This window comes from Dreissena polymorpha, chromosome 7, assembly GCF_020536995.1.
Source record: "Dreissena polymorpha isolate Duluth1 chromosome 7, UMN_Dpol_1.0, whole genome shotgun sequence".
NCBI lineage: Eukaryota > Metazoa > Mollusca > Bivalvia > Myida > Dreissenidae > Dreissena > Dreissena polymorpha.
The window spans coordinates 105,195,292-105,218,844 of NC_068361.1; the positions used below are offsets into that span (position 1 = coordinate 105,195,292).

Here is a 23,553-nt window from a genome sequence, read left to right on the forward strand (position 1 = left end):
CATTACAACTATTGTTAAATATGTTACACACCAAATTGAAAACTGGTAAATAAGGACTTGATCCACAACGGAGTGGTTTACTACCTTTAATTCCTTTTCTTCTCGTTAAAATCGATCGCATTCTGTGTTAATATTAAAGTGGGTCACAATCGTGTGATAACGCATCACTCTGGATCAGCAGACGATTTATTGCATATATTCATATCTAACGGGGGAGTCCTGAGATAGCCTATGTATCACGATTGATAACGCATACCACGTCATAGTCGAGCAAGTGTGTACACGCTTGGTATTTTCCCTACTTTCGATTTAGAATATAAGTACGCGTAGGCAATTATGTTTCAATAAGCAAGAACTCGTCTATAAAACAGATTTATATTGCCCATTTTTGGATTAGAAAGCCGGAATAGAGGAATATGTGAATTGCAGAGACTGTGAAGAACCACTTTGTGAAACGATTGATGTTATGCTTTAGAATAATATATATATAGAACACAACATATAGCTGTACTAGAGTATGGATGGTGATGTGCAAACATTGTATGTACTTATTATATAAGGGAAACTAGGATCTATACATGGTTCAAAATGTAGTTATCTTTGTTCTGTTACACAGTAAGTGTCACAGTCGACTGCTATACTGATGTGTGTGCATAAGCCAGGTATTTTTCTCTACTTTCGATTTAGCATATAAACAAACGGAGTTGAGTTTTTAGAATTTATACGAAAAATGTCTGTCAAACAATACTTATGCGGCCCCTGTTTGGCAGAGAAAGCCGAAATAGATGGCGTTGTGTATTGTACAGAATGTGAGGAACCACTTTGTGCGCAGTGTAAACAGGATCATGCAAAGATAAAAGTTTCAAAGCACCACAAGTTGTGTGACCTTGCGGATGTACCTCCCCAGGAGATACAAGAACTCCTGAAGAACCTGATAGCCTGTCCGAATCACGAAAAGGAAGAAGTGGTTTATCTGTGTAAAGACCACGATATGACGTGCTGTAATAAGTGCGCGATGGCTGATCACAGAAAATGCGAGGAAGTAAAGGTACTTTCTGATATTTTGAATGATATAAAAGTGGATTGTACCGGACTGAAGATAGTGTTGCAAGACTTTCAACAGCAAGGTGAGCGTCTTTTAGAACATGAACGAAATCACGAAGAATTGGTAATTCAAATAGAAAATCAAGCGTTGGCTTCACTCCAAAGTGTTAAACAGAAACTCTTAGACATATACGCTCAACTTGAGAATGTAGTGCTATCATCTATTGCTGATAAGAAGAAAGTTATAGGAGAAAAAATTAAAACAAACAACGATAAAACACGTCAGTTTTTGAATGACATTAAACAGCAGTCAACATGTTTTGAACAGGTTCAGAAATTTGGAACGAATGAACACGTTGTTCTCCTGCAACGCCAGCTTGAAAAGAATTCGGTTAGTCGTCTGAAATCAATCATAGGTGATTTGGAGAAAGGTAGAAGCAATTCTTGCTTTAAATGTGTTGAGGATACTTCTGTTTATAGTTTGCTGTTAGAGGTTAAGAATTCCTTGCGAATAGAAGACTGCACTTGTGATGTAAGTGAGACAGGCTCCGATACCGATAACAGTCCTTATAAGCCATATACAGAGCGAATTCCACAGCTTCAATATACTAAAGATTTAAGTATTATACCCATATTTGACAAGAAAAAACGTCCCATTGCGTGTTCATGTATATGGATAGATAAGTACATTTTGATAGCTTTACACACAGTAAATGCGTTACTAGTGATTGATGAAGCCAGTGATTTTGTATTATCAAAATTCATTTGTGAAGTTACTCCTTGGTCAGTTTCAAAGACAGGTCCAATGGACATGGTTATTACTTTGCCACATGCTTGCACAATTGCATTTGCACAACTACGTTATGGAAATGTGCACGTTATTACAGAACTGAAAACAAGAATCCCGTATTACGATGTTACTAGAAATGTCCCACTCAACCAGTACATCTGTATGTCAAATAGCAACGGGCAGATCGACATTCTTAATAATGACGGAACGTTGCTTCGTGAAATCAATATAAGCTCAGACATAAAAGAGTGTGCAATATCAATATATAGTTGTTGTAATTTTAATGCACATAATCGTGTGTTAATAATTTCAAATAATAGGGACACATTAATGGCACTGACCTTAAATGGAGAAGAAGTATTTGAATATAAGCACGAAGAACTAATTGGCCCAAATCAAATCGCCGTGGATCCTTGTGGTAATGTGTATGTGACATCCTATCCTCTCGCCATACATCAAATCAGTCCTAGTGGACAATGTATAAGATCTCTCCCTTTCAGTAATGAAATTAAATCTCCGGTTGGTATATGTTTCAATAACACGTTTGATAAAATTGCTGTGAGTGGTGGAAATGAATCCGGCGTCAATCCATATCTGCAAGTTTATGCATTTACTTGATCATGGCTTATACCTATAATTAACATTCAAATAATTTAAATGTAAAGGTTTATCAAAACCCACAATATTTCGAACGCATAAACGAATGTATCGTATAACGTATACGTGTTTTGGAATGTGCATTTCAATGTATTTGAATAAATGAATATATTTGATTTATGTGAATAGTATAAAATTTCCAGATAATGCACTAGTATAAAATTCACTTGTGTAGTCGTAGTGAATTGTTAATGAATTGCAGCTAAAATAAATAATGTAATTTTTGTATTGTTCAATCCTTTGCATGTACAATTTGTTTGCGAGATGTTTTGTTAAAGTAATGAAATATGTACAGAGGGACATCAACATACTAGCATTTGTATCGAGTTTTGTGCTTATACACTCGGAGACTTTTTTAACGCATCACTTAATCATATCAATATAGCTCCCTTTTTTTTTAAGGGATTGTGTTGAAATTTGGACACAATAATTCAACACATATCTGATAATTCCTGAAAATTTAATTGAAATTGAAAAACAACAAAATATAAAACTTAACAAATTAAAAACGTCCCTTCAAAAGTCAAATTTGCAAACTCGTACAACGTTAAATAATAACAATGTCAAAAGTAAAACGCATACACTTACACGTCTTAATAACTGACCGGCTTGCAACATGCCGATTGAGCCGTTGCGCTCCTGAATATTCATACGAACCATATTGTTTTTCTTTAATTAATGTTATGTTTTCTTCTGTAAACACTCACCTAGAATGATGGAATTGAAATTAAATTGGAATACCAGGTATATGTTTTAATTCACTTTGTGACTTTTCTAACGCAACACTTTGAAAACGTACATATCTCAGTAATGAGTTAATATTTTTATTTAAAATTGCACATGTGATCATTTGACTACATTATATGCAAGCTATCGATAAAATCATTCATCCGTGACAATCGGACGCTTTAGCAAGTAGGGAAGGTAGGCGGCAAAATGCAAAGTGCACTATTGCGCTCCTGAATATTCATACGAGCTATATTGTTTTGTAAATTAATTTTATGTTTTCCTTGTGTAAAAACCCAACTTAAATAATTGAATTGAAATAAAACAAGAGTTATATCGCGTTTCACCATTATAACATAGTACACCGTATTGAAATACGTTTGCTTGTTTAAAGTGTACATTTTCTACATGTTGGAAAAGACCAATATTCAGAAATTAATGGGGTATTGATAAAGACTGATTTCCTTAATAGTTTATAAGTAGTTCTTTATCAACACAATTAATGAAAGTTGATAGTGACAAATGTTTTGTATAAATACTTCAAGATTTTGTATTAGAGAGAGTCGAGTTTGGTTCGCCGTCGCGACTGGACGGACGTGCTCGGCTCATAGATATTTTACAATGCGAACTATACGATCACTATAATAAAGAATGTTTTAACTATGAATTGGGTTGTCATTCTATCGACTATGTGATACCATTTCCACGTGCAAAAATATGAAACCACATCAACCCCATGTGCTAAAGTGCCCAATCGTTACGGATGAATGATTTTATCGTGAGCTTGCAGAAAATGTAGTCAAATGATATTATCTCAAATTTTAAATCAATATCTTCACTCATAACTGAGATATTCAAGTTTGAAAAGAGATGCGTTAGAAAAGTCCCCAAGTGTATATGTTTAATATGTTACTACAAGTATTACATATGCATATAGTCATATTTATGATAGTTAATACCAAACACTAGAAACTAGGTAATATGAACGTTTGAATTAATGTTTATTAATTTTCTCCAAGCCAAAACTTTAACCCGTTTTATTGCTGACAGATATGTGTACTTCTTGTAGTTAGTTATTCAATATCTCAGCTTGATAAATGACATTGAGATAGATAGCTAACATGTTCACGCACAATTATCAAATTACAAGTATGAAGCGGTGTATGCTTCAACATTTGTTTCATGATTAAACATGTCATGTGCTGTTATTAATATCTATAGTGTTGATTTGCATATGATATATCTTTCAGTGTTGTTGATTCGTTATTAAATATTTCTTATTTAAACTGTACAGTGTATGTTGCATTTCCTTCATCGACCATTTTCTTAACAAGCCGCTTTATGCTACTTGCAAATTGTGTAACTGTTAACTCTAAATTCTGCACTGCAAGTGCTAGTGAAGTACGCACACTAGAAATAGTTAACGGTACTTGCGTTGAAATATAAGCTTTGACTGACACTGAGTCAGTGATAAGCATGTTTTTGTTTGCGTTAAATTAATCTATGACTTATGTTGCCTGAAATGAACATGCAAACCGAATAATCAAACCTACAAAGTCTCATGTTAACAAACAATAAGTGTCATTTAAAACACATACGATAAAAACCCAGTTTAAAATGTAAAGAAAGTTAACATTAAAAAGAATCATGTTCCTTATATGGCACAGCAAACAAATAAACTGTAAAATAATAGGACCATTCCCGGAAAACAAATATGGATAATTATGAGTGATTTCCATATAGCCCAATTATCAACCCGATAAGGTTTTAATTTTATTAGTTCACAACTCATAATTAGTCTGGAGAATATATATGCCATAACGTATTCGGTAATCTTACACAAAATGAAATGTCAGTAATAGTGACAAACACGGCGATACTATACAGAATGGGAAAAAAACAAGCAAACTGATATATATGAAACACATAAATAGTAAAAATTGTTTGGTAACCGTATACTTAAGCTACTATGTCCTTACAATTACGACCGTCACACAATAGGATACGTATCGGATCATGGTCTTTATCTGTCGCTTTCGGCTTATACATGCTGTATTGCAGTGACCTCTTGCAAGGACAAAGATAATATTGTGCGAATAATTGACAATATTAATGTTCGATAATAAAATAATCAGCACTTCTACGACTTAACAACATGTACTACAACTACGACTTCAACCACTACAACAACTACTACTACTACTACTACTACTACTACTACTACTACTACTACTACTACTACTACTACTACTACTACTACTACTTCTACTACTACTACTACTACTACTACTACTACTACTACTACTACTACTACTATTACTACTACTACTACTACTACTACTACTACTACTACTACTACTACTACTACTACTACTACTCTACTACTACTACTACTTCTACTACTACTACTACTACTACTACTACTACTACTACTACTACTACTACTACTACTACTACTGCTACTAGTACTACTACTACTACTAGTACTACTACTACTACTTCTCCACGCCAAGTGCACACAACGTTTGTGGGCATAATGTCATTCGTCAGGAAATCCTGTTTAATGCCATTCTACTCCAACTGTATGTGATTCAAGGCGGAATGGTGTCAGTTAATACTGTCATAAGTATGTGAACATAATATTTGAAAACCAGTTAATCCAAGGAAAGTGTGAGTCATTTAACTGACCCGCGTGTTTTGATTTAAATACAGTTGAAAACAGCAACACTCATTTTTACCAATAGAATATGAAAAACACATAACATAATTGCTAATAAGTGTGGACATCGCAGCTGATGTCGATGATGACGTTCATAAAAATGATGATGCTTATGTTAGTACTAATGATGAGGGTTGTAATGAAACTGAAATATAAACCATTTGTTTCTTACAATAAGTAAACAAGTGAAACCTGAATGAAGTCATTGACATATCACTACTAAGCAAACACAAAATCAAAAAACACGGTAATTGCAATTTGTACGTATATATTAAGATGTAAATTTTGTGAAACACTATCTCAATACAATCAACTCTTATTATGTTTGCAATGTATTTATATCGTGATTATTATAGATGTATCGTGACAATCGGAGGCGACTGAAGGTTTAACCCCAACTCAGTCCGCGTGTCCGCCTGAATCTGGATCACGCGATAATTAAAACAAGTATTTAAGATATGTTGGTAGAAACTTGGTATATGGATGGAGGGTCATTTGTATATGCACGTAAATAAGGCTGTACTAAAACAAAAGTTCCTGTGGCAACAGATGCTATGCCTACAGAAATAACTAAACACCTCACATCTGGATCCTGTGATAACTAAATACATGCATAAGATACTAGTATGTTGTTGAATTGGTATGTAAATAGCGGGTAATTATGCGAAATATGCACGTTAGTTCAACTGTCCATTTTGTCGTCCGTCCGTCAAAAGTAATTGATTCTGAGAAAACTCAATCAGTTCTTCTTAGTTAGGCTCATGACAATCGGTATTTGGATAGATGGCTTTTACCTCATTCACAAATAGAGAGCAATCACCGTCCATTCAGCGGACGACGTATTTTTACACTCATCAGTCTGGCGCGCGGCCGATGATCGCACGGACACCGGGTCATTTTGTAGCATCGGGCGGTGTCCGGATTAATTGTTAGTCTCACTTAAAATTTTACCCGACATCGGGCCCGGGAAGGAATCGAGTTGAGATAAAAAAAATAATAATCAAATAATCGTCCGACATCGGATTTATTGTACGTTTATCGGCACCAATCAAGGTATTTTCAAGGGACATAAACATCGGCCGGCGACCGATTGCCGGAGGGCCTCCGCACGATGACTGACGGATGCCGGACGGAGCTAGCCATGATACATGTACAACGAATCTGATGTCGGGCGATCGCCGGGCGATAACCGTACTATGATCGTCCGATCTTTTTTCGATATCAACTCGATTCTTTCCCGGGCCCGTTATCGTTATCTAGTTAACTTAGTTTGGTATCTGTACGTCCATATTATGTGCATATAAACTGATTTGGTCTGAACACAAAATAAAAGAGGAGTATGTTACAGTTTACTCCACATAAATGTGCATTATACAGATAAACATGAAGGTACATTTTGGTTTCATTTTCCAACACCATTCACATCCATAAACTTGAACTAACATATTGCTTACAATTCATAGTGTTTGTATTTATAGATACTTTTAAATTTACAAGCACTTTATTGTTAACAATTTTGAAAAGCAACATATTTTGTAATGCTAATACATACCATTTACAACGTAAAGGGATCTTTTCACGTTTTGGTAAATTGACAAAATTGATAAAAGTTGTTTCAGATTCGCAAATTTTCGTTTTAGTTATGATATTTGTGAGGAAACAGTAATACTGAACAATTACCATGGTCTAATATAGTCATTCTATGCATCTTTGACGATTTAAAAACCTGAAAATTATAAAGCGTTGCAACGCGAAACGAATGAATAATTTGGAGAGTTCTGTTGTTGTCGTTTACTTTTTTGAAACTACGAAGATTGCTTATATAAAGTATAAAATACGTCTCTCATACATACTTGGCAGGATGGCCAAGTGGTCACATTGGTTTTTACTCCAGGACTCCGGGGGTCACTTGTTTGAGCCCTGATGCGGTCTACTTTTTTTCCTTTTTTTAATTTTATTCTTTTACTGGAGCTTTTTAGATCCAATGTTTACATTTATCAATATAAAGCATTTAATGACAAACTTCAAAACATGCCAAAATCTGTGAAAAGGCCCCTTTAAGAATTGTAATTTTCCTCGTAGACAATGCAGTCAATTAGATATTCAATGAATAGTCTGCGTTCGTCACCTTGCAAGTATTGTTTTCATATCTGATTGGTTTATTAAATCTCAAGAAAACCACACTTCTTTCCCCTCCTCTCCGGATGGAACATTTGGGCTAAATTGGGTTGTCTCCATTTGCAATTTACGTTGCGTTGACGATCATGGAAGTGCTTGCAATTGATTGCTTTGAAGCATGATTTTTAATCAAAGAATAATGCAAATATGACAATTAGGAATTGCATGACACAATTAAAGGGTCGAATGATATTGGATCAACATGTCAAAACATTTAATCCTCTCACAACGTAACATGTGTAAACAAATCTGTGCAATTTTGTTTAGAAAGGCAGTAGTTTTGTATTCATAGCATGCAATATAATTCCGATTGGTCGTGCAGACAGTGATTGCAGTATATCTCAGAAATGTAGGTATTACGTCAGAGGTATATGTTTGGCTGGCCATGTCACTTATATTTTTTTCATCTATAAAGCAGTGGTTTGGCAACTGCGTACTTGGCGATGCTGGGCATTTAAAGTGCGATGTTTTGTTATAAACCGATTAGGAAAACGCTACTTCAGGTGGTAGGGTCACAGAAGTTAGGTAAACATGAGCGATTCAGGTGTATATTGATGAAAATTGAATGTTAAATTGATTAAGCAATTTTAACACATAGTTGAACATACGGTACAATACCAAGTATTCATCGCAGTAATGTGAAAAATATAGGTCATATAAATGTTGATGCGCAATCTTTGGTTTCAGTCGAATTCAAAACAAGACATAATCAATGTGTCTTGGTGTATGAAGAGCTTTGCTGTTCCGATGCTGCTCAATATCTGTAGAATTATACCAAATCAAGGAATTGATACATGTAGCTATACAAACAGTTTCCTGTTTTCTGCAGAAGACAACCGTTTGGTTGATGCTGGTTTTTTTGTAACATTTATAAGTTCCTGGTGACCTTTCATGAAATATTGCAATTGTTACCTGAACACGACTCAAATCTGATGTAGTGGCCATTGTCTTTTAACCCACACTACCTGACAATAAAGAGCAATTTACTACATATCTAGGCGAACATTTTCCACGAAATAATTGTTAAACGTTTCAGGTTTTTGCTCGATACTATTCCGTGTACAATTTTAATCAAGTTGCACATTGCGTTTCCAAGTTCATGAAATTTTGCTATACAGTAAACGTCAATAAAATTAAATCGACAACAAACATTTAACTTGATAGTAAATTTTTATAGCATGAAAGGTCTACGGCGTTAAATGAATCAAAGGAATCGTTTATAATATGAACAGGCAGAAAGCAAAATACGATACAGTTTGTGAGTAAAACATAATAAAACATATAATACCTATATTTCGATTGCCCCATATTTCTATCTATGGAAAAAGACGTCCTTAGTGTTGTATTGAAAATAAAACATCCGTACGTTTCAATCATGGGTGTTTCAAATTTCAAGCGTTAGCCGAAGTTCAGTTGGACCATCAGATATGTCGAAGTCCTCTATTAGATACATACATTTGTCGAAAACGCTTAGTCCAGAGAATTCTCGATACTGAGCGATTTGTCTCCATTTAAGGTTATAAAACATGTTATACACTTCTTGGTCGTTAGATCAGACCCTACATGCCACTGACAATTTTGATCCTAGACCCACATTCGTTCGATGTTTGTGCAAGAATGCGTCACACGAGTCTTGTAAAATACTTAGTGATACACATATAGTACTAGCCTAGAAACTTGATCGTACTGGGTTCACTTTTGAAACGTTCAACGTTCTGCATATTACCGGAACCTCAACAATAAACAACACATACATAAGAAACAAACTTTTTTTTTTTTTTATTTAATATAACTAAAAAAAAGCAAACATTATACATGTACATACATTGCAAACATTTTTTCCTTCAAGAAGATAACAATACAGTTATGGGTGCATATGCACGTACAATAGAATGTTATTGTTTTTTTTTAAATATTTTTTCTTCAAAATATACCCACTCCGCATGGAACAATAGTGATAATTGTGGTTTAACCAGAGGTTATTATTTATGTCTTTTTGCAATATGAAGAGTTAACAAAAGAAAAAAAAAGTAAGAAATAAGTATAAAAAAGGAGAAGCTGGAAGCTCAAAACTGACCGTCAAGTAACCTCTGATAAATTGTATTAAATTGTTCAAGATTATCGTTTTTTAGGGCTATTTCTTGTTCTATATCAAAGCGTAATTTTAGGAATGTAAGGAAATTGTTGAAATCATATGGTTGGTGCATTGTTTTCAATTTAAATATATAATATTTCATTAAATAAATGATGAAATTAATTGTTTGCATGTTTTTATTATATTCCATCTGTCCAAAACAAATTAATTCGTAGTTAAAATATAATAAAATGCCTTTATCATACATGTAGTCCGCTAATCTGTTCCATAAATGTTGTGCTACCCGGCATTTCCAAAACAAGTGTTCAATATCTTCATCGTATTCATTGCACAGATCACATAAGTTAGAGTTAGTTAGTTTGCACCGGAAGAGGTATGTATTTGTAGCTGTTAAACGCATAATATATTTATATTGGAAGCATCTTAAATTTGTGTCCGTACAAGTTTTGAACACTAGCGTGTATATCTTTGCCCAATTTAACTCTTTATTTTGAAAAATATTTTGCCATCTATTTTCCGCATTCGAATTTGTATTTTTTATTTCAGATAGCTGAAGATTGTATAAAAATTTATTTGGTTGGTACGAAGTTTTGATTATATCTAGTAATGATTTTTTCCTTGATCCTGTTATAAAACGCTCATCTACAAGTTCCAATATGTCTTTTGGTATGTTATTTATAAGACTATTGTATTTAAGAAAGTCATTGTCTGATGCATTAAAGATATATTTGAAGTCAGTAAAGCTATAAAATTTCTTCACGCGAAAGTCAATTAACTGATCGACAAATACGATTCCTTTGTCGTGCCAATCTTTCCAGTACAAAGTTTTATTTTCAATTTGTATTTTACTATTATTCCATATAATATGTTTGCTGAAGTTGTGTTTATAGCAATTTTTACATGTATTCCATCCTTGAATTATGTTTTTTAAAAATTCGTTGTCTTTACATATACGTTTAATATCTTTAGTTTGTAAATTTGATTCAAATAGTAATTCTCCTCCGTATTTCTGTAGGATTGTATCATATATACACTTCCACATACTATTATTTTCTGTAAGCAGTCGTTTAACCCATGACCCCTTTATAGAATTTAGGAACATTTCAATGTCTGTTAATTTAAGGCCTCCATTTGTATAATTCATTATTATTTTGCTGCGTTTTATTTTGTCGGGTTTACCATCCCATAAGAAGTTAAAAATTTCCTTAGTTATTTTTTGTATGGTGTGTTGAGGAGGGTTTGGTAATACAGTGAATGGATATACTAATTTTGGTAGTGCGAATGTTTTTATTACTGTAATTTTCCCTAGTAAGGTCAATTTTCTGTGGTGCCATTGTTTAAGACAATTACTGAATGCACATAATTTTGGTTCTAAGTTCATGGACATATTTTTTATTTTACAATTATAAAAGGATAACCCAAGAGTGTTTGCAGATTCTGATGTCCAAATAAATTTGTGATCATTGCAAAACCGGATTGTAGTATTCTTGAAAAGCCCTACTCTTAAAACTGTTGATTTTGAATTGTTAAGGTTTAATCCAGATGTTTTCCCAAATTGTGTTATTACATTGACCAAATTTTCAAAAGAGTTTTGTTCACCGTTATTGAAAAAGGTTGCGTCGTCTGCGAAGAGCGACTGTTTTATTTCTATATTATTTACAACAATACCCCTAATGTTCTGGTCTTTTTCAATATAATTAGACAATATTTCGATACATATTACAAACAGGGACGATGAGAGAGGGCAACCTTGCCTAACGCCATTTTTTATCTTAAAACTTTCCGACATGTATCCATTGTTCATAATAATACTACTTATATCATGGTAAAACAGCTTTACCCAACGGATAAGATCATCGCCGAAATTAAAATGCTGTAGACACTTAAACATAAATTCATGATTTAAAGTATCATATGCCTTTTCAAAATCTGAAAAAAATAAAAATAAAAGACCGGGTATTTGTTTGTTTTCAAGGTATTCGATTATTTCGAAAATGAGTCTGACATTCTCCCCAATATATCTCCCTTTTATGAAACCTGTTTGTGAAGGTGCTATTATTGAGGATATCGTTTTTTTAATTCTATAAGCGATGGCTTTTGTAGCTATTTTGTAGTCTACATTAAGTAATGATATTGGTCGCCAATTTGTTAAAATAGTGGTATCCTTGTTAGGTTTAGGGATTAGTGATATAATGCTTTGTTTTTGAAAGTCAGTTAGATGTCCGTGTATAAATGAATAGTTTATTGATTCGATGAAAGTTTTTTTAATGTCATCCCAAAAGGTTTTATAAAATTCTACCGTTAGTCCATCTGAGCCCGGGCTCTTGTCATTTTTCATTTCTTTTAAGGCATTATAACATTCTTCTTCGGTTAGGATACCTTCACATATATTTTTATTGTTTTCACTAAGGCGGTTTATCGGTGTGTTAAAGAAATCAATATTTGATGTTTAATCATACTGTTTTTGATAAATGGATTGATAGAATTTCACTTCTTCTGTTAATATTTCATTTTGATTTGTTATAAATTTATCATTCACTTTTATACATTTAATAGTTTTCTTCTCTGCGTGTCTTTTTTCTAGGTTTGCGAAAAAAGCACTGTTTTTTTCATTACTTTCAACGTATATAGCTTTTGATCGCAGTAAAATACCGTTGATTTTTTTGTCTCTTAAATTATCCAATAACATTTTTTTATTTGATAATTCTTTTGTGTCTATATTATCCTTACGTATCAAGTTTTGTTCAAGAGCTTCTATTTCTTGAATTAGTTCTTTTTCTTGTTTATTGTCTTCTTTTTTCTTTTGACTAGCAAATTTTATAGTTGCATTTCTAATATTTCCTTTTACCAATTCCCATTTAGTGTTTGCGTTTGAGTGTTTATTGTTGTTTAAAACTTCTTGCGATGTGTTTTTAATTAGTGATTTATATTCGGTATTTAACAGAAGGCTGTTGTTTATTTTAAAATAACCAGGTCCCCGTTTTTGTGATGTGAAATTCATTTTTAATATAACACATGAATGATCTGTTTTATATCCTGTTTGAATAATACAATTTTTTGTTATATTGCATAATGTATCTGTGATAAGAAAAAAGTCAAGTCTGCTGAAAATTGTCGGTTTACCGTTAGAGTGCCATGTAAATTGACATTTATTAGGATTATGCATTCTCCAAACATCGATTAAATTATTTTCGTCTATAATTTTATTTAAGTTATCTCGACAATGTTTATGTGTATCGGCTCGGCCGTTTTTCTTGTCTAAATTAGTGTCTAAAACAATATTAAAGTCACCCCCAATTAAAATATTTTCGTTGGTATCTTGTAAGAATTTAGCTAGAGTTTTGAAAAGAAGGGTGTCGTCTTTGTTAGGCCCATAAATATTAATAATCGTAAGACTTTGTTCATTGATTTCTAGTGTTAAGGCTTGAAGACGACCCGGTATAATTTCTTTGTAATTTAATATTTTTACTGGCAGTGTATCGTTAATGAGGATTGCTACTCCTTCGCTGTTTGATTTCGTGCCACTAAAATAGGCTTGTCCCTTCCACTCCCGTTCCCATGATTCTACTATGCTTTTGGTCGAATGTGTTTCTTGCAATAGGTACAACGCAAATTTTTTATTTCTTAACCATTCGAAAACTTGATTTCTCTTTTGTTTATTACCTAAACCTTTAACATTCATTGATAATATTACTGTTTCCATTTTACTTTATAGTAGTTTGATTTGAACCAGTCAGAGAGTTTCCAGTTATTCAATTGTGTCAAAAGATTCATTTTTAGTGCTACCAAATTATTATTTGTTGACGTGTTATATTATAAAAAGAATCGTTCCAAACAAGGGTGTTAGCGACCCTTTACTATTCATTATTTCTATACATGTAAGTATTTACTGTACACGCAGTTGTGGCTTTTTACTTATTAATACAAGAGTATTTTCCAGCTATTCACTTCAATCAATTTGTGTATAATCATGTGTAGTTAATGTGAATAAGAAAAAAATATTAATTGTAATGCCAATGTAGTTAGACTATTTTTTTTTGAATATGTGTTCAGTGCTTGTTTTAATTTTGTTAATAGCGTGTTGTTTTTTTCTGTTAAAAGAAGGTATTACATCACGATATTATAACATCGTATGTACAAGTACAAGTACTTAATTGATGGTATAAGTTACATTGTGCAAATATACATCACAATAACAATTAATCATAAAAATGCAATACATGTAGATATATTATTATGCAGAGTTTCTAAAGCAGAGTGTTCAACGCAGTTTTAGTATTATTTTTATATCTAGTTTAGTACACATAAAAAAGTAACATAATTTATTATTGTGTAACCATTCTGGTGTTATTTTTTTAACTTGTGTATCTCAAGATTACATATACTTATTACCAAATAATTTACCAATAAAATGTCTACAAAAGTTATTCATCATGCTTACAATTATTCTTACGCAAATGATCTATATATATCTTCTTTTTTAATTTCAAATTAAAGCCAAAAAAAAGGACTCTTTAAGGTGTTATACTATATTACCTTAGAACTAGTATACTACACAATAAAGGTATTTTTTTGAGTAAAGTCGAAAAATCAAAATAAAAAATAGCATACTTGTATAAAAAAAAACACAATTTCATCATGTACAATTAGAAAAAGACTATATAACATCTTCCCAATTACAGATATTTGATTAAGATTCACATAAAATAAAAAAGTTACCACAGCTAAAGCAATACTATATAAATTTAGCAACATTGTACTATATAGTATAGGTATCTTTAAGAGTATGGTTTAAACTAAAGGCTAAACATAGCACAGATGTATCAAAAGAAAAATCATATACAGTTAAAGGTACGTACTATTCATTATATTCTCAATTATACAAATTTGATATACTTTTGATACATAGATACGCATTTGATGGAAATGTTACAATTTACATTTCCTTTCAATAGTTTGTCATTGATTTAACTTTGCGTTTTTATAAAAATCCACACAATTATTAAAATGTATAACAAAATACATATGCTAACCCTATTTGTCACTCTCACATCGAAAAAAAGCAACAACAAATACATAAAAAAAACTGTGAGATTGACTAAGGGTTCATAAAGGACATATGTTAAATTAATGTAAGATATAATTAATGTACTATACAGGCATATTTTTATTTTTAAGATTAAATGAATAACACCCCCCCGCCCTATAAAAAATGAACGAACAAAGGTTACTCTCACATTGAAAACGAAATTGTGAGAATATCCTTGGGGGTGTATGGTAAAAAAAAAATTATTATGTTATTATTAAAAAAACATACACTTTTGATTTATATATTTAAAAAAAAAGGAGCTGTGTATTTCGCCTCGTGATGCAAGTATAGTATGCTAATTTTAACTTAGTGTATACTTTTACAGTGTATGTACCTTCATATTAAAACATCTACAGACTCTTATCGTCATAAAGGGATTGTAATTTTCAAAGCTTACATATAATTCCAATATTTGACATTATTTGTTGTCTTAGTTACAATATTTATTTAAACGTGTTGAGTGTTTCTCATTGTATAAACAACTTGATGTAATACGCTTTTAACTAACATGAGTGTATACTGGAGAAAAAAAACAGGCATTCTATTTCTTAACTAGAGAAATATATATAATTGTACTTAGTATTAAACTACTCTGTGGACTTCTATGGCCATGGTAACTCCAACCAGTATTTGAAGTTACTGAAGTGTAGTGTGTGCACGTGGTCGTGATAGTCTCTATATTTTATGCTGCCTTCATTGGTCCATGTCGATTGTATGAGGTCTTTCCTCTTCAGTCGTACACTTCGAAACACCTCTTGGTTAAGTCTTGTCAGGTCTTCATTTATATACAGCTTCTCGCCTTTAAGGTTCTTTTTTTCGCGCATTATTTGGGTCTTCTTCATCCGGGATTGCAGTTTTACAATAATTTGTCGGTGTTTATTTTGTTCAAACTTTCCCACTCTGTGTGCTATGTCAATGTCTTCCTTGACTAGTTTGATTGTCGGCATTTTTGCATTAAGTGTTTTCAATACTATGTTCACAGATTCTTCAGCTGTTTCTCTTTCTTTATCTACACAGCCAGATAGCCGTATGTTGTTACGTCTGCTGTATTGCTCGAGTTCGTTTAATTTTTCATCATGTTTTAATTGTTGTTTTGTCATTTCCATTTTTAATTGCTGTTTCTCTTCTTTTTCGTTATTTAATTTTTCTTCTAGTCTTTTAACGTCATTTGCGAGCTTGTCGTTTACTTGTTGTTTTTCAAAAATGGTGCCCTCAAGTGTTTCAATTTTGTGTATCACTGATTTTAACAGTTCATCCTTCATCTCTTTAATTAGTTCTCTCATCATGATTTTTAGCCCACTATCATTCTTGGTCAGCATATTACTGAGTTTTTTGTTGATTTCCGCCAATTCTTTTCTCATCCAATTACTTTCATCTTCTACCTCTGTATCACTCTGTTCACTGGTATCTTTAACCTCCTTAACTGGATTTATTTTTGATTTCTTTCTACGCTGCTTCGAATTCTTTTGTTTTGTTTCGCCTACTACTACACTCGTGTCAGCTTCACTCACGCTGCTTACACTCGCTGCTTTTCGTTTCTTATTCGCATCTTCGATTTCTGTTGAGTCGAGTTGATTAACTGGTTGTTCGACGTTTGCCATATCTATTTTGCGCAGTATAGTCACCGTAATTGGCGATAGTCTGTGTACATTCACTTAATCTCCTTTTGTATACATATATCCTCGTGCTTTTACTGATCACGTATACGACTTTACATGAATAGAAATGGCGTCGCCCACCCCTGACACAGTTTACACTACGAACGACATATTAAAAGCCATATTTCTGATTATTGTATTTGTATATAAGTAGATTTAAATGTTCAAAAAGGTTACCAAGTGTTTTCCAAATCGACGTATCCTTCCAAAATCACCGAATTATCACTATTCACTCACATAAATATATTTTAAAGACGAGCAAGTTTTTCCATGTTCGTGTCACAGGGGAGTTAAAGCCTAGGGATTCTTTTTGTCACAAGCTGGCCCTATATCTCCTGATGGACAGGAATTCCTCTTGCCTGAAACAGCTGCTGTAGCGCAAACCAAAAGACACAATCAACAACTTAAGCGTTACAAAATAAATAAAATATGCTAAATTAATGGGGCTTTGTTAATCTTACATAAACATGTATTATGAAAGCTTTTAAGATTGGTAACAGTACAATAACGAAACTGGAATTTTAAGCTTAAAAACAGTATGAACACTAATCATTGCTTACTATGTTTACCAACATCACTGTATTGGTTACAGAGCATTTGCATGTTTGCTACAGCGTTATCGGTAAAACATTTGCGCATATGTATGAGCGATACTTTATTTATTGCACATACTTGTCAGTAACTATCAACACAAAAGATAACCAAAGCATTGTAATAAATCACATACTTAACTTTACATCCTTAAATCGCAGAACCCTTTTTTAAAGTAACCACACTATGTAGTTGCAGTATCAAGTGTACATACGATTAAACTATTGTTTTCTTTTCAAACATCCAACTGTAAACAAAACTGTGGTTTAATGTGTAAATATTAGTGTCAATTATGTCTGAGTAAATTCCAGATTTACAAGTACATTAATAAAAACATAGCTAGTGCATTGTGCTTGTTGTACACAAATTTCCTTTTAATGTTTGTGTTAAGTTGTATTTATACAATTTTTCCGATGTGTATTTGATCTCATTAACATGCATTGATTCTACGTGTAAAATTGAATAAAACATTGTACACGGGTCGCCAACTGAGTTCATCATTAAATCAACTTCGATTCATATTGCCTCAGAAAGTTGTAATTTTAAAGCTCTGATTTATATAAACCATTGAGTATTCAAATTGCTATTACATCGAATTCCATTTCTTCTGTATGTGTAACTTTTTATATGTGCCCACATGTTATTGCACATGTTAATGTTTTGTAATATGTAACAGCGATCAAAGACATGAATGTAAGAGCTAAATGTAGCTCTTTATAGCATTAAGTATATTTTTTTCAATTGTTTCTGTTTCAGTAAGTTTATTTGTCAACAAATAACTAAAACATACTTTAATACACACGTGGTGCTTAATTAAATTTTCATTTTAAAATAAATTCAAATGAATTCAACATTACATTATATCCGATCCAATTGTTTATTAATGTTGATGGCCCTTTGATTGCATTATATATTGCTGATTTTTATATCGAACTAATAGTGACACATTTATAGTCCTAAATGTTTATCTTTTCTTTCAGATTAAATAAGTAAATAATTATCTTCACTTGAATCAAGGTTGTCTTCACTTGAATGATGTATTTATGGTTTTAAAATAATTGTTGTAATATTACGATTTAATCTTTCAATCAACATTCAAGATCAAAGCCTACTTAGTTTCAATACCGATAATCACTGGACTGTTACCTTAGTCTAAATACTTGCATTACTGTACTCGAGTTCAGTTCAGTGTGTATTACATAGTTTTGCATTATGCAAATATAAACGTTTGTGATAGTGGTGTCAAATTGCACGTCTACTTGAAATGAAAACAAAAAAAGTTAGATGACAATGGTATACTCGCTAAATAGATTTTTTCTTAAACAATTCAAGCGTTAAAAAACAACTTTCGACAATTATGGCACACGAACTTAGTTTTAATCTTTAAAAATACTGTACACTAAAAAGTAAGGAAAAATGGACATATTTCAAACTGTATTTATTTTATTATGATTAATTATAGAATAAACAGGCAAGCGATATTATTTTACATTAAGAAAAAGTATAAGCGCATGTGAAAACAAATTCGATTTTCTCTTGTACAAAATAACGTACGGAATTTTAAATAAATACGTTCAAATAAAATACACGGATTAAATATGTTAGCATCCTGGGATAAAGCAGTTTATTTTATACCTAATGGCAAAATATGACATTTCTGCAGTGAAATAACAGCAGTGAAAATAAACAAATTGTTATTTTCACCGGTGAAAATAACAAATTTTCGAAACTCCTTTTTCTATTTATAGATTATCATAAACAAATTATCATTATTGTCTATGATCACGAGTGAATTAAAATCGACATTCCACCGAATCAAAAAAAAAATATTTTTATTTTAAGCGTTTTTCACCGTTTATTTACATTTAAAAGAGTACGTCATTTCGTCACACTAATGACGTCATTTTGTGTTTTGAAATGTATTGAGGCACGCCGCGGGAGAAAAGGTAACTTTTCAGCGAAAGGGAAACAGTTGTTAATTATTTTGTTGAAAAAGGGGCATAAAAGAAACAGAAAATGTGTTCATGTCAGTGTAAGATCGTTTGTTGTTGCACTCGTGATCATAGAAAAATAATATTTTATTGTTAAATTTGAGACTTTTCTTGATGCTGCGCCACTCGTGAAAAATATTTTCTATGATCACTCGTGAAATAACAAACGATCATACACGGACATGAACAAATATCCTCAATTTCTTCAGAATTTCGGTTGATCTGCTCCGTCGAATGCTATTTTAGCACGTTTTATGTATATAGCGTTTAAATATGCTCATGTCATATTTTACATTTGAAACATTTGTGTATAACAACGGATTAAGTCTCTAATGAGGTATTTAATTACTTTGGAATTTAATGCGTTTTTCTTCGAATTATATTATCAAAAGACAACCGTAACATTTACGTTTGTATTTCGAACCCATGACCCGAAGTAAAAGTGTTTTATATAACAAATTATAGTTCTTGAATCAGACCTGCATATATTATCACAATAATAACAAATGCAACAAGCACACAAACAACAGCACAACAACAACAACAAACATACAACACAGTTTATTTAATTTCTTTGAAACCAATAATAATCTTTTACATGAAACTGTTTGCACAGCATTAATATTATTTTATTTCAACAATGTAAATGGTACGAATATTGCATTGTTATTGAACGTGTCGTAATGTGAGCATAGACAAGAGATATGATGAGCGTACAAATGCTCATCATGGACATGATTGCAGCCTCCAATTGCCCGCTGCCGCTGAGAGACGGCACGTGGTACTCGAGCACGCGCGGCACGTGGAAGGTCTATACTTCCTTTGTAGTGACGACGGTCACCGCCAATCTTACGTGTTTGTCAACGACCGGAACGCAATACATTTTCCGGTATGTTATATATGTGGCTTTTATTTATGTATGGAACTATATGGGGTCAATATCAACGTATATGGTGTATTATATTTTTTCTTAACAAACTTGTTTGACTTGAATGGGTATAATAAACTAAAAAATTACTCTGAATGTGTTATGTTTAGTTTCTTTTAAGACATTTGCTACTGTCCAAAACAGTCAAACGCGGAGAATTGCGTTTTTAGACATATTTGCATATATTTCAATACGTTCACCCAATATTTCCATGTCAACGAAGACGTCTTGATTAAGCAGGAGATGCACTGTCGCTGACATTAAAAATATTCAATTGCATATATTTATACATATATTCAACATTTGCTTTTCTTGCTATATCTGCAAACATATCTATACGAAATACTATTTTAATGTCAATTAATAGATTTTCAGATCACAATTTGTGATCTTCTTCTCAGTGTATATCGACATATATATATAGATATGTCTCGACATCCATTCAGTATAATTAGACAGTTACATTTACTTCGTCGCCACTGGTAAGGACACATTGATTACAACAATATTAGTTCCACTACATTAAGGATAACAATTATAATGTTGATAATGATGATACGAATTATTATGACGACAACGATTTCAATGGTGATGATGATTATGATTAATAAAAAGAAGAAAACAAAGAGTAAGAAGAAGACGAAGAAGAAGAAGAAGAAGATGATGATGATGTTGATGGGGGTGGTGGTTGTGGTGATGATGATGATGATGATGATGATGATGATGATGATGATGATGATGATGATGATGATGATGATGATGATGATGATGATGATGATGATGATTATGATGATGATGATGACATTTTGAAAATTCAACACATGTAGCCATTTAATATGTCTGTACAATAAGACATGTAGTTAAGAGTGTTATACTGTTATTTTATTTGTGAATTATGCATATTTTAATTTAGCAAATTAGCGTTCCATTTGAACACATTACTACGGTGGCATAGAGGTGACATTCACCTCTCTTTTTTAAATTGCTCTCCTCTTTTTTTCTATCTCGTGGCCGCGAGTTAGCTATTTCGTGGCCGCGAGATAGAAAAAAGAGGAGTGCAAAACTAAAAAAAAGCGGCGTACAATTAAAAACAAACGGTGCTTCTCTTTTTTAAAATTGCTCTCCTCTTTTTTCTATCTCGTGGCCACGAGTTAGCTATGTCGTGACCACGAGATAGAAAAAAAGAGGAGTGCAAAACTTAATAAAAGCGGCGTACAATTAAAAAAAGAGCGGTGCAGTAAATAAAGGCAGAGTGCATTAAACAAAAGAGGAAAGAATTTTCGCTATCTCGAGATCCCGAGTTAGTCAGCCAATCAAATTTTGCGTAACATGTGTAAATATTCCGTACGCATATATATATAGCTGGTCAAAGCAGGAAAGGCTCTGATATAACATAACATACTACTATTAGTACTACTATTACTGCTACTACTCCTGCTGCTGTTGTTATTGTTGCTGCTGTTACTACTACTACTACTTCTACTACTACTAATACTACTTATACTACTACTACTACTACTACTACTACTACTACTACTACTACTACTACTACTACTACTACTACTACTACTACTACTACTACTACTACTTCTACTACTACTGCTACTACTACTACTACTACTACGATAACTTCTACTACTACTTCTACTAATACTACTACTACTACTGCTACTACTTTAACTACTACTACTACAACTACTACGACTACTACTTCGACGACGACGAGACGTCCAACGGACGACCGACCGATTGACGACGACCGACGGACGACCGATGGACGACTGATGGATGGCCAACGGAAGACCGATGTTTGGAAAAGGGACGACCGACGGACGACCGACGGACGAAGCCGGATGGACGACTGACAGATGACCGGAGGACGGACGATTGACGACCGACGGACGACGCAGGATGAACGACCGACGGACCACGACCGGACCGGAGGACGGGCGATGGACGACCGACAGACGACCGACTGACGACCAGACGACGACCGACGGACGACGACGATGACTATGACTACTACGACGACTACTATTACTACTACTACTACTACTACTACTACTACTACTACTACTACTACTACTACTACTACTACTACTACTACTACTACTACTACTACTACTTCTACTACTACTACTACTACTACTACTACTACTACTACTACTACTACTACTACTACTACTACTACTACTACTACTACTACTACTACTACTACTGCTACTACTACTACTACTACTACTTCTAGCAACAGCATTAGTAGCAGTAGCAGTAATAATAGTAGGAGGAGGAGAAGGAGGAGGAGCGGTAACAGCAGTAGCGATAGTAGTAACAGTAGTAGAAGTAGTGGTAGTAGTAGTAGTAGTAGTAGTAGTTGTTGTAGTAGTAGTAGTAGTAGTAGTAGTAGAAGTAGTAGTAGTAGTAGTAGTAGTAGTAGTAGTAGTAGTAGTAGTAGTAGTAGTAGTAGGAGTAGTAGTAGTAGCAGTAGTAGTAGTAGTAGTAGTACTAGTAGTAGTAGAGGTAGTAGAAGTAGTAGTAGTAGTAGTAGTAGTAGTAGTAGTAGTAGTAGTAGTAGTAGTAGTAGTAGTAGTAGTAGTAGTAGTAGTAGTAGTAGTAGTAGTAGTAGTAGTAGTAGTAGTAGTAGTAGTAGTACTAATAGTAGTTTGTTATGTTATATCAGAGCCTTGCCTGCTTTGACCATCTATATATATATATGCGTACAGAACATTTACACATGTTACGCAAAATTTGATTGGCTGACTTACTCGGGATCTCGAGATAGCGAAAATTCTCTCCTCTTTTGTTTAATGCACTCTGCCTTTATTTTCTGCTCCGCTCCTTTTTTTTTAATTGCACTCCGCTTTTATTTAGTTTTGCACTCCTCTCTTTTCTATCTCTTGTCCACGGCATAGCTTACTCGTGGCCACGAGATAGAAAAAATAGGAGAGCAATATAAAAAAGAGAAGTGAATGTCACCTCTATGCCACCGTACATTACTCATATCAATTGCAAATTTTAGAATTAAACCATTGTTGATATGGTATATCATATGTTTATCAACGACTGTAAACGTGCAAGTTCAAAATG

The 23,553-nt window shown here is 33.0% G+C and overlaps 4 protein-coding genes across 5 annotated transcripts in view; all 4 read left to right on the forward strand.

Moving 5' to 3' along the window:
• The window catches only part of LOC127837263 (uncharacterized), a 239,995-nt gene that overhangs the window by 115,844 nt on the left and 100,598 nt on the right, over positions 1-23,553 (forward strand). The window lies entirely within an intron of this gene.
• The window catches only part of LOC127837262 (uncharacterized), a 238,281-nt gene that overhangs the window by 97,627 nt on the left and 117,101 nt on the right, over positions 1-23,553 (forward strand). The gene's annotated exons all lie outside the window — the stretch shown is intronic.
• LOC127837260 (uncharacterized) overlaps positions 1-23,553 on the forward strand; it is a 161,947-nt gene that overhangs the window by 82,250 nt on the left and 56,144 nt on the right. The gene's annotated exons all lie outside the window — the stretch shown is intronic.
• LOC127837258 (uncharacterized) overlaps positions 1-23,553 on the forward strand; it is a 405,532-nt gene that overhangs the window by 53,554 nt on the left and 328,425 nt on the right. Inside the window, exon 2 of one of the 2 annotated variants that reach the window (XR_008029200.1) lies at positions 1,538-4,193. Coding sequence is in view for 1 of the 2 variants with exons in the window: in XM_052364184.1 (XP_052220144.1) it covers positions 1,538-2,452 (915 nt within the window). In the remaining variant the exon portion in view is untranslated. Of the gene's footprint in view, positions 1-1,537; positions 4,504-23,553 lie in introns of those variants that run through there. The other variant, XM_052364184.1, reaches the window with a different exon arrangement.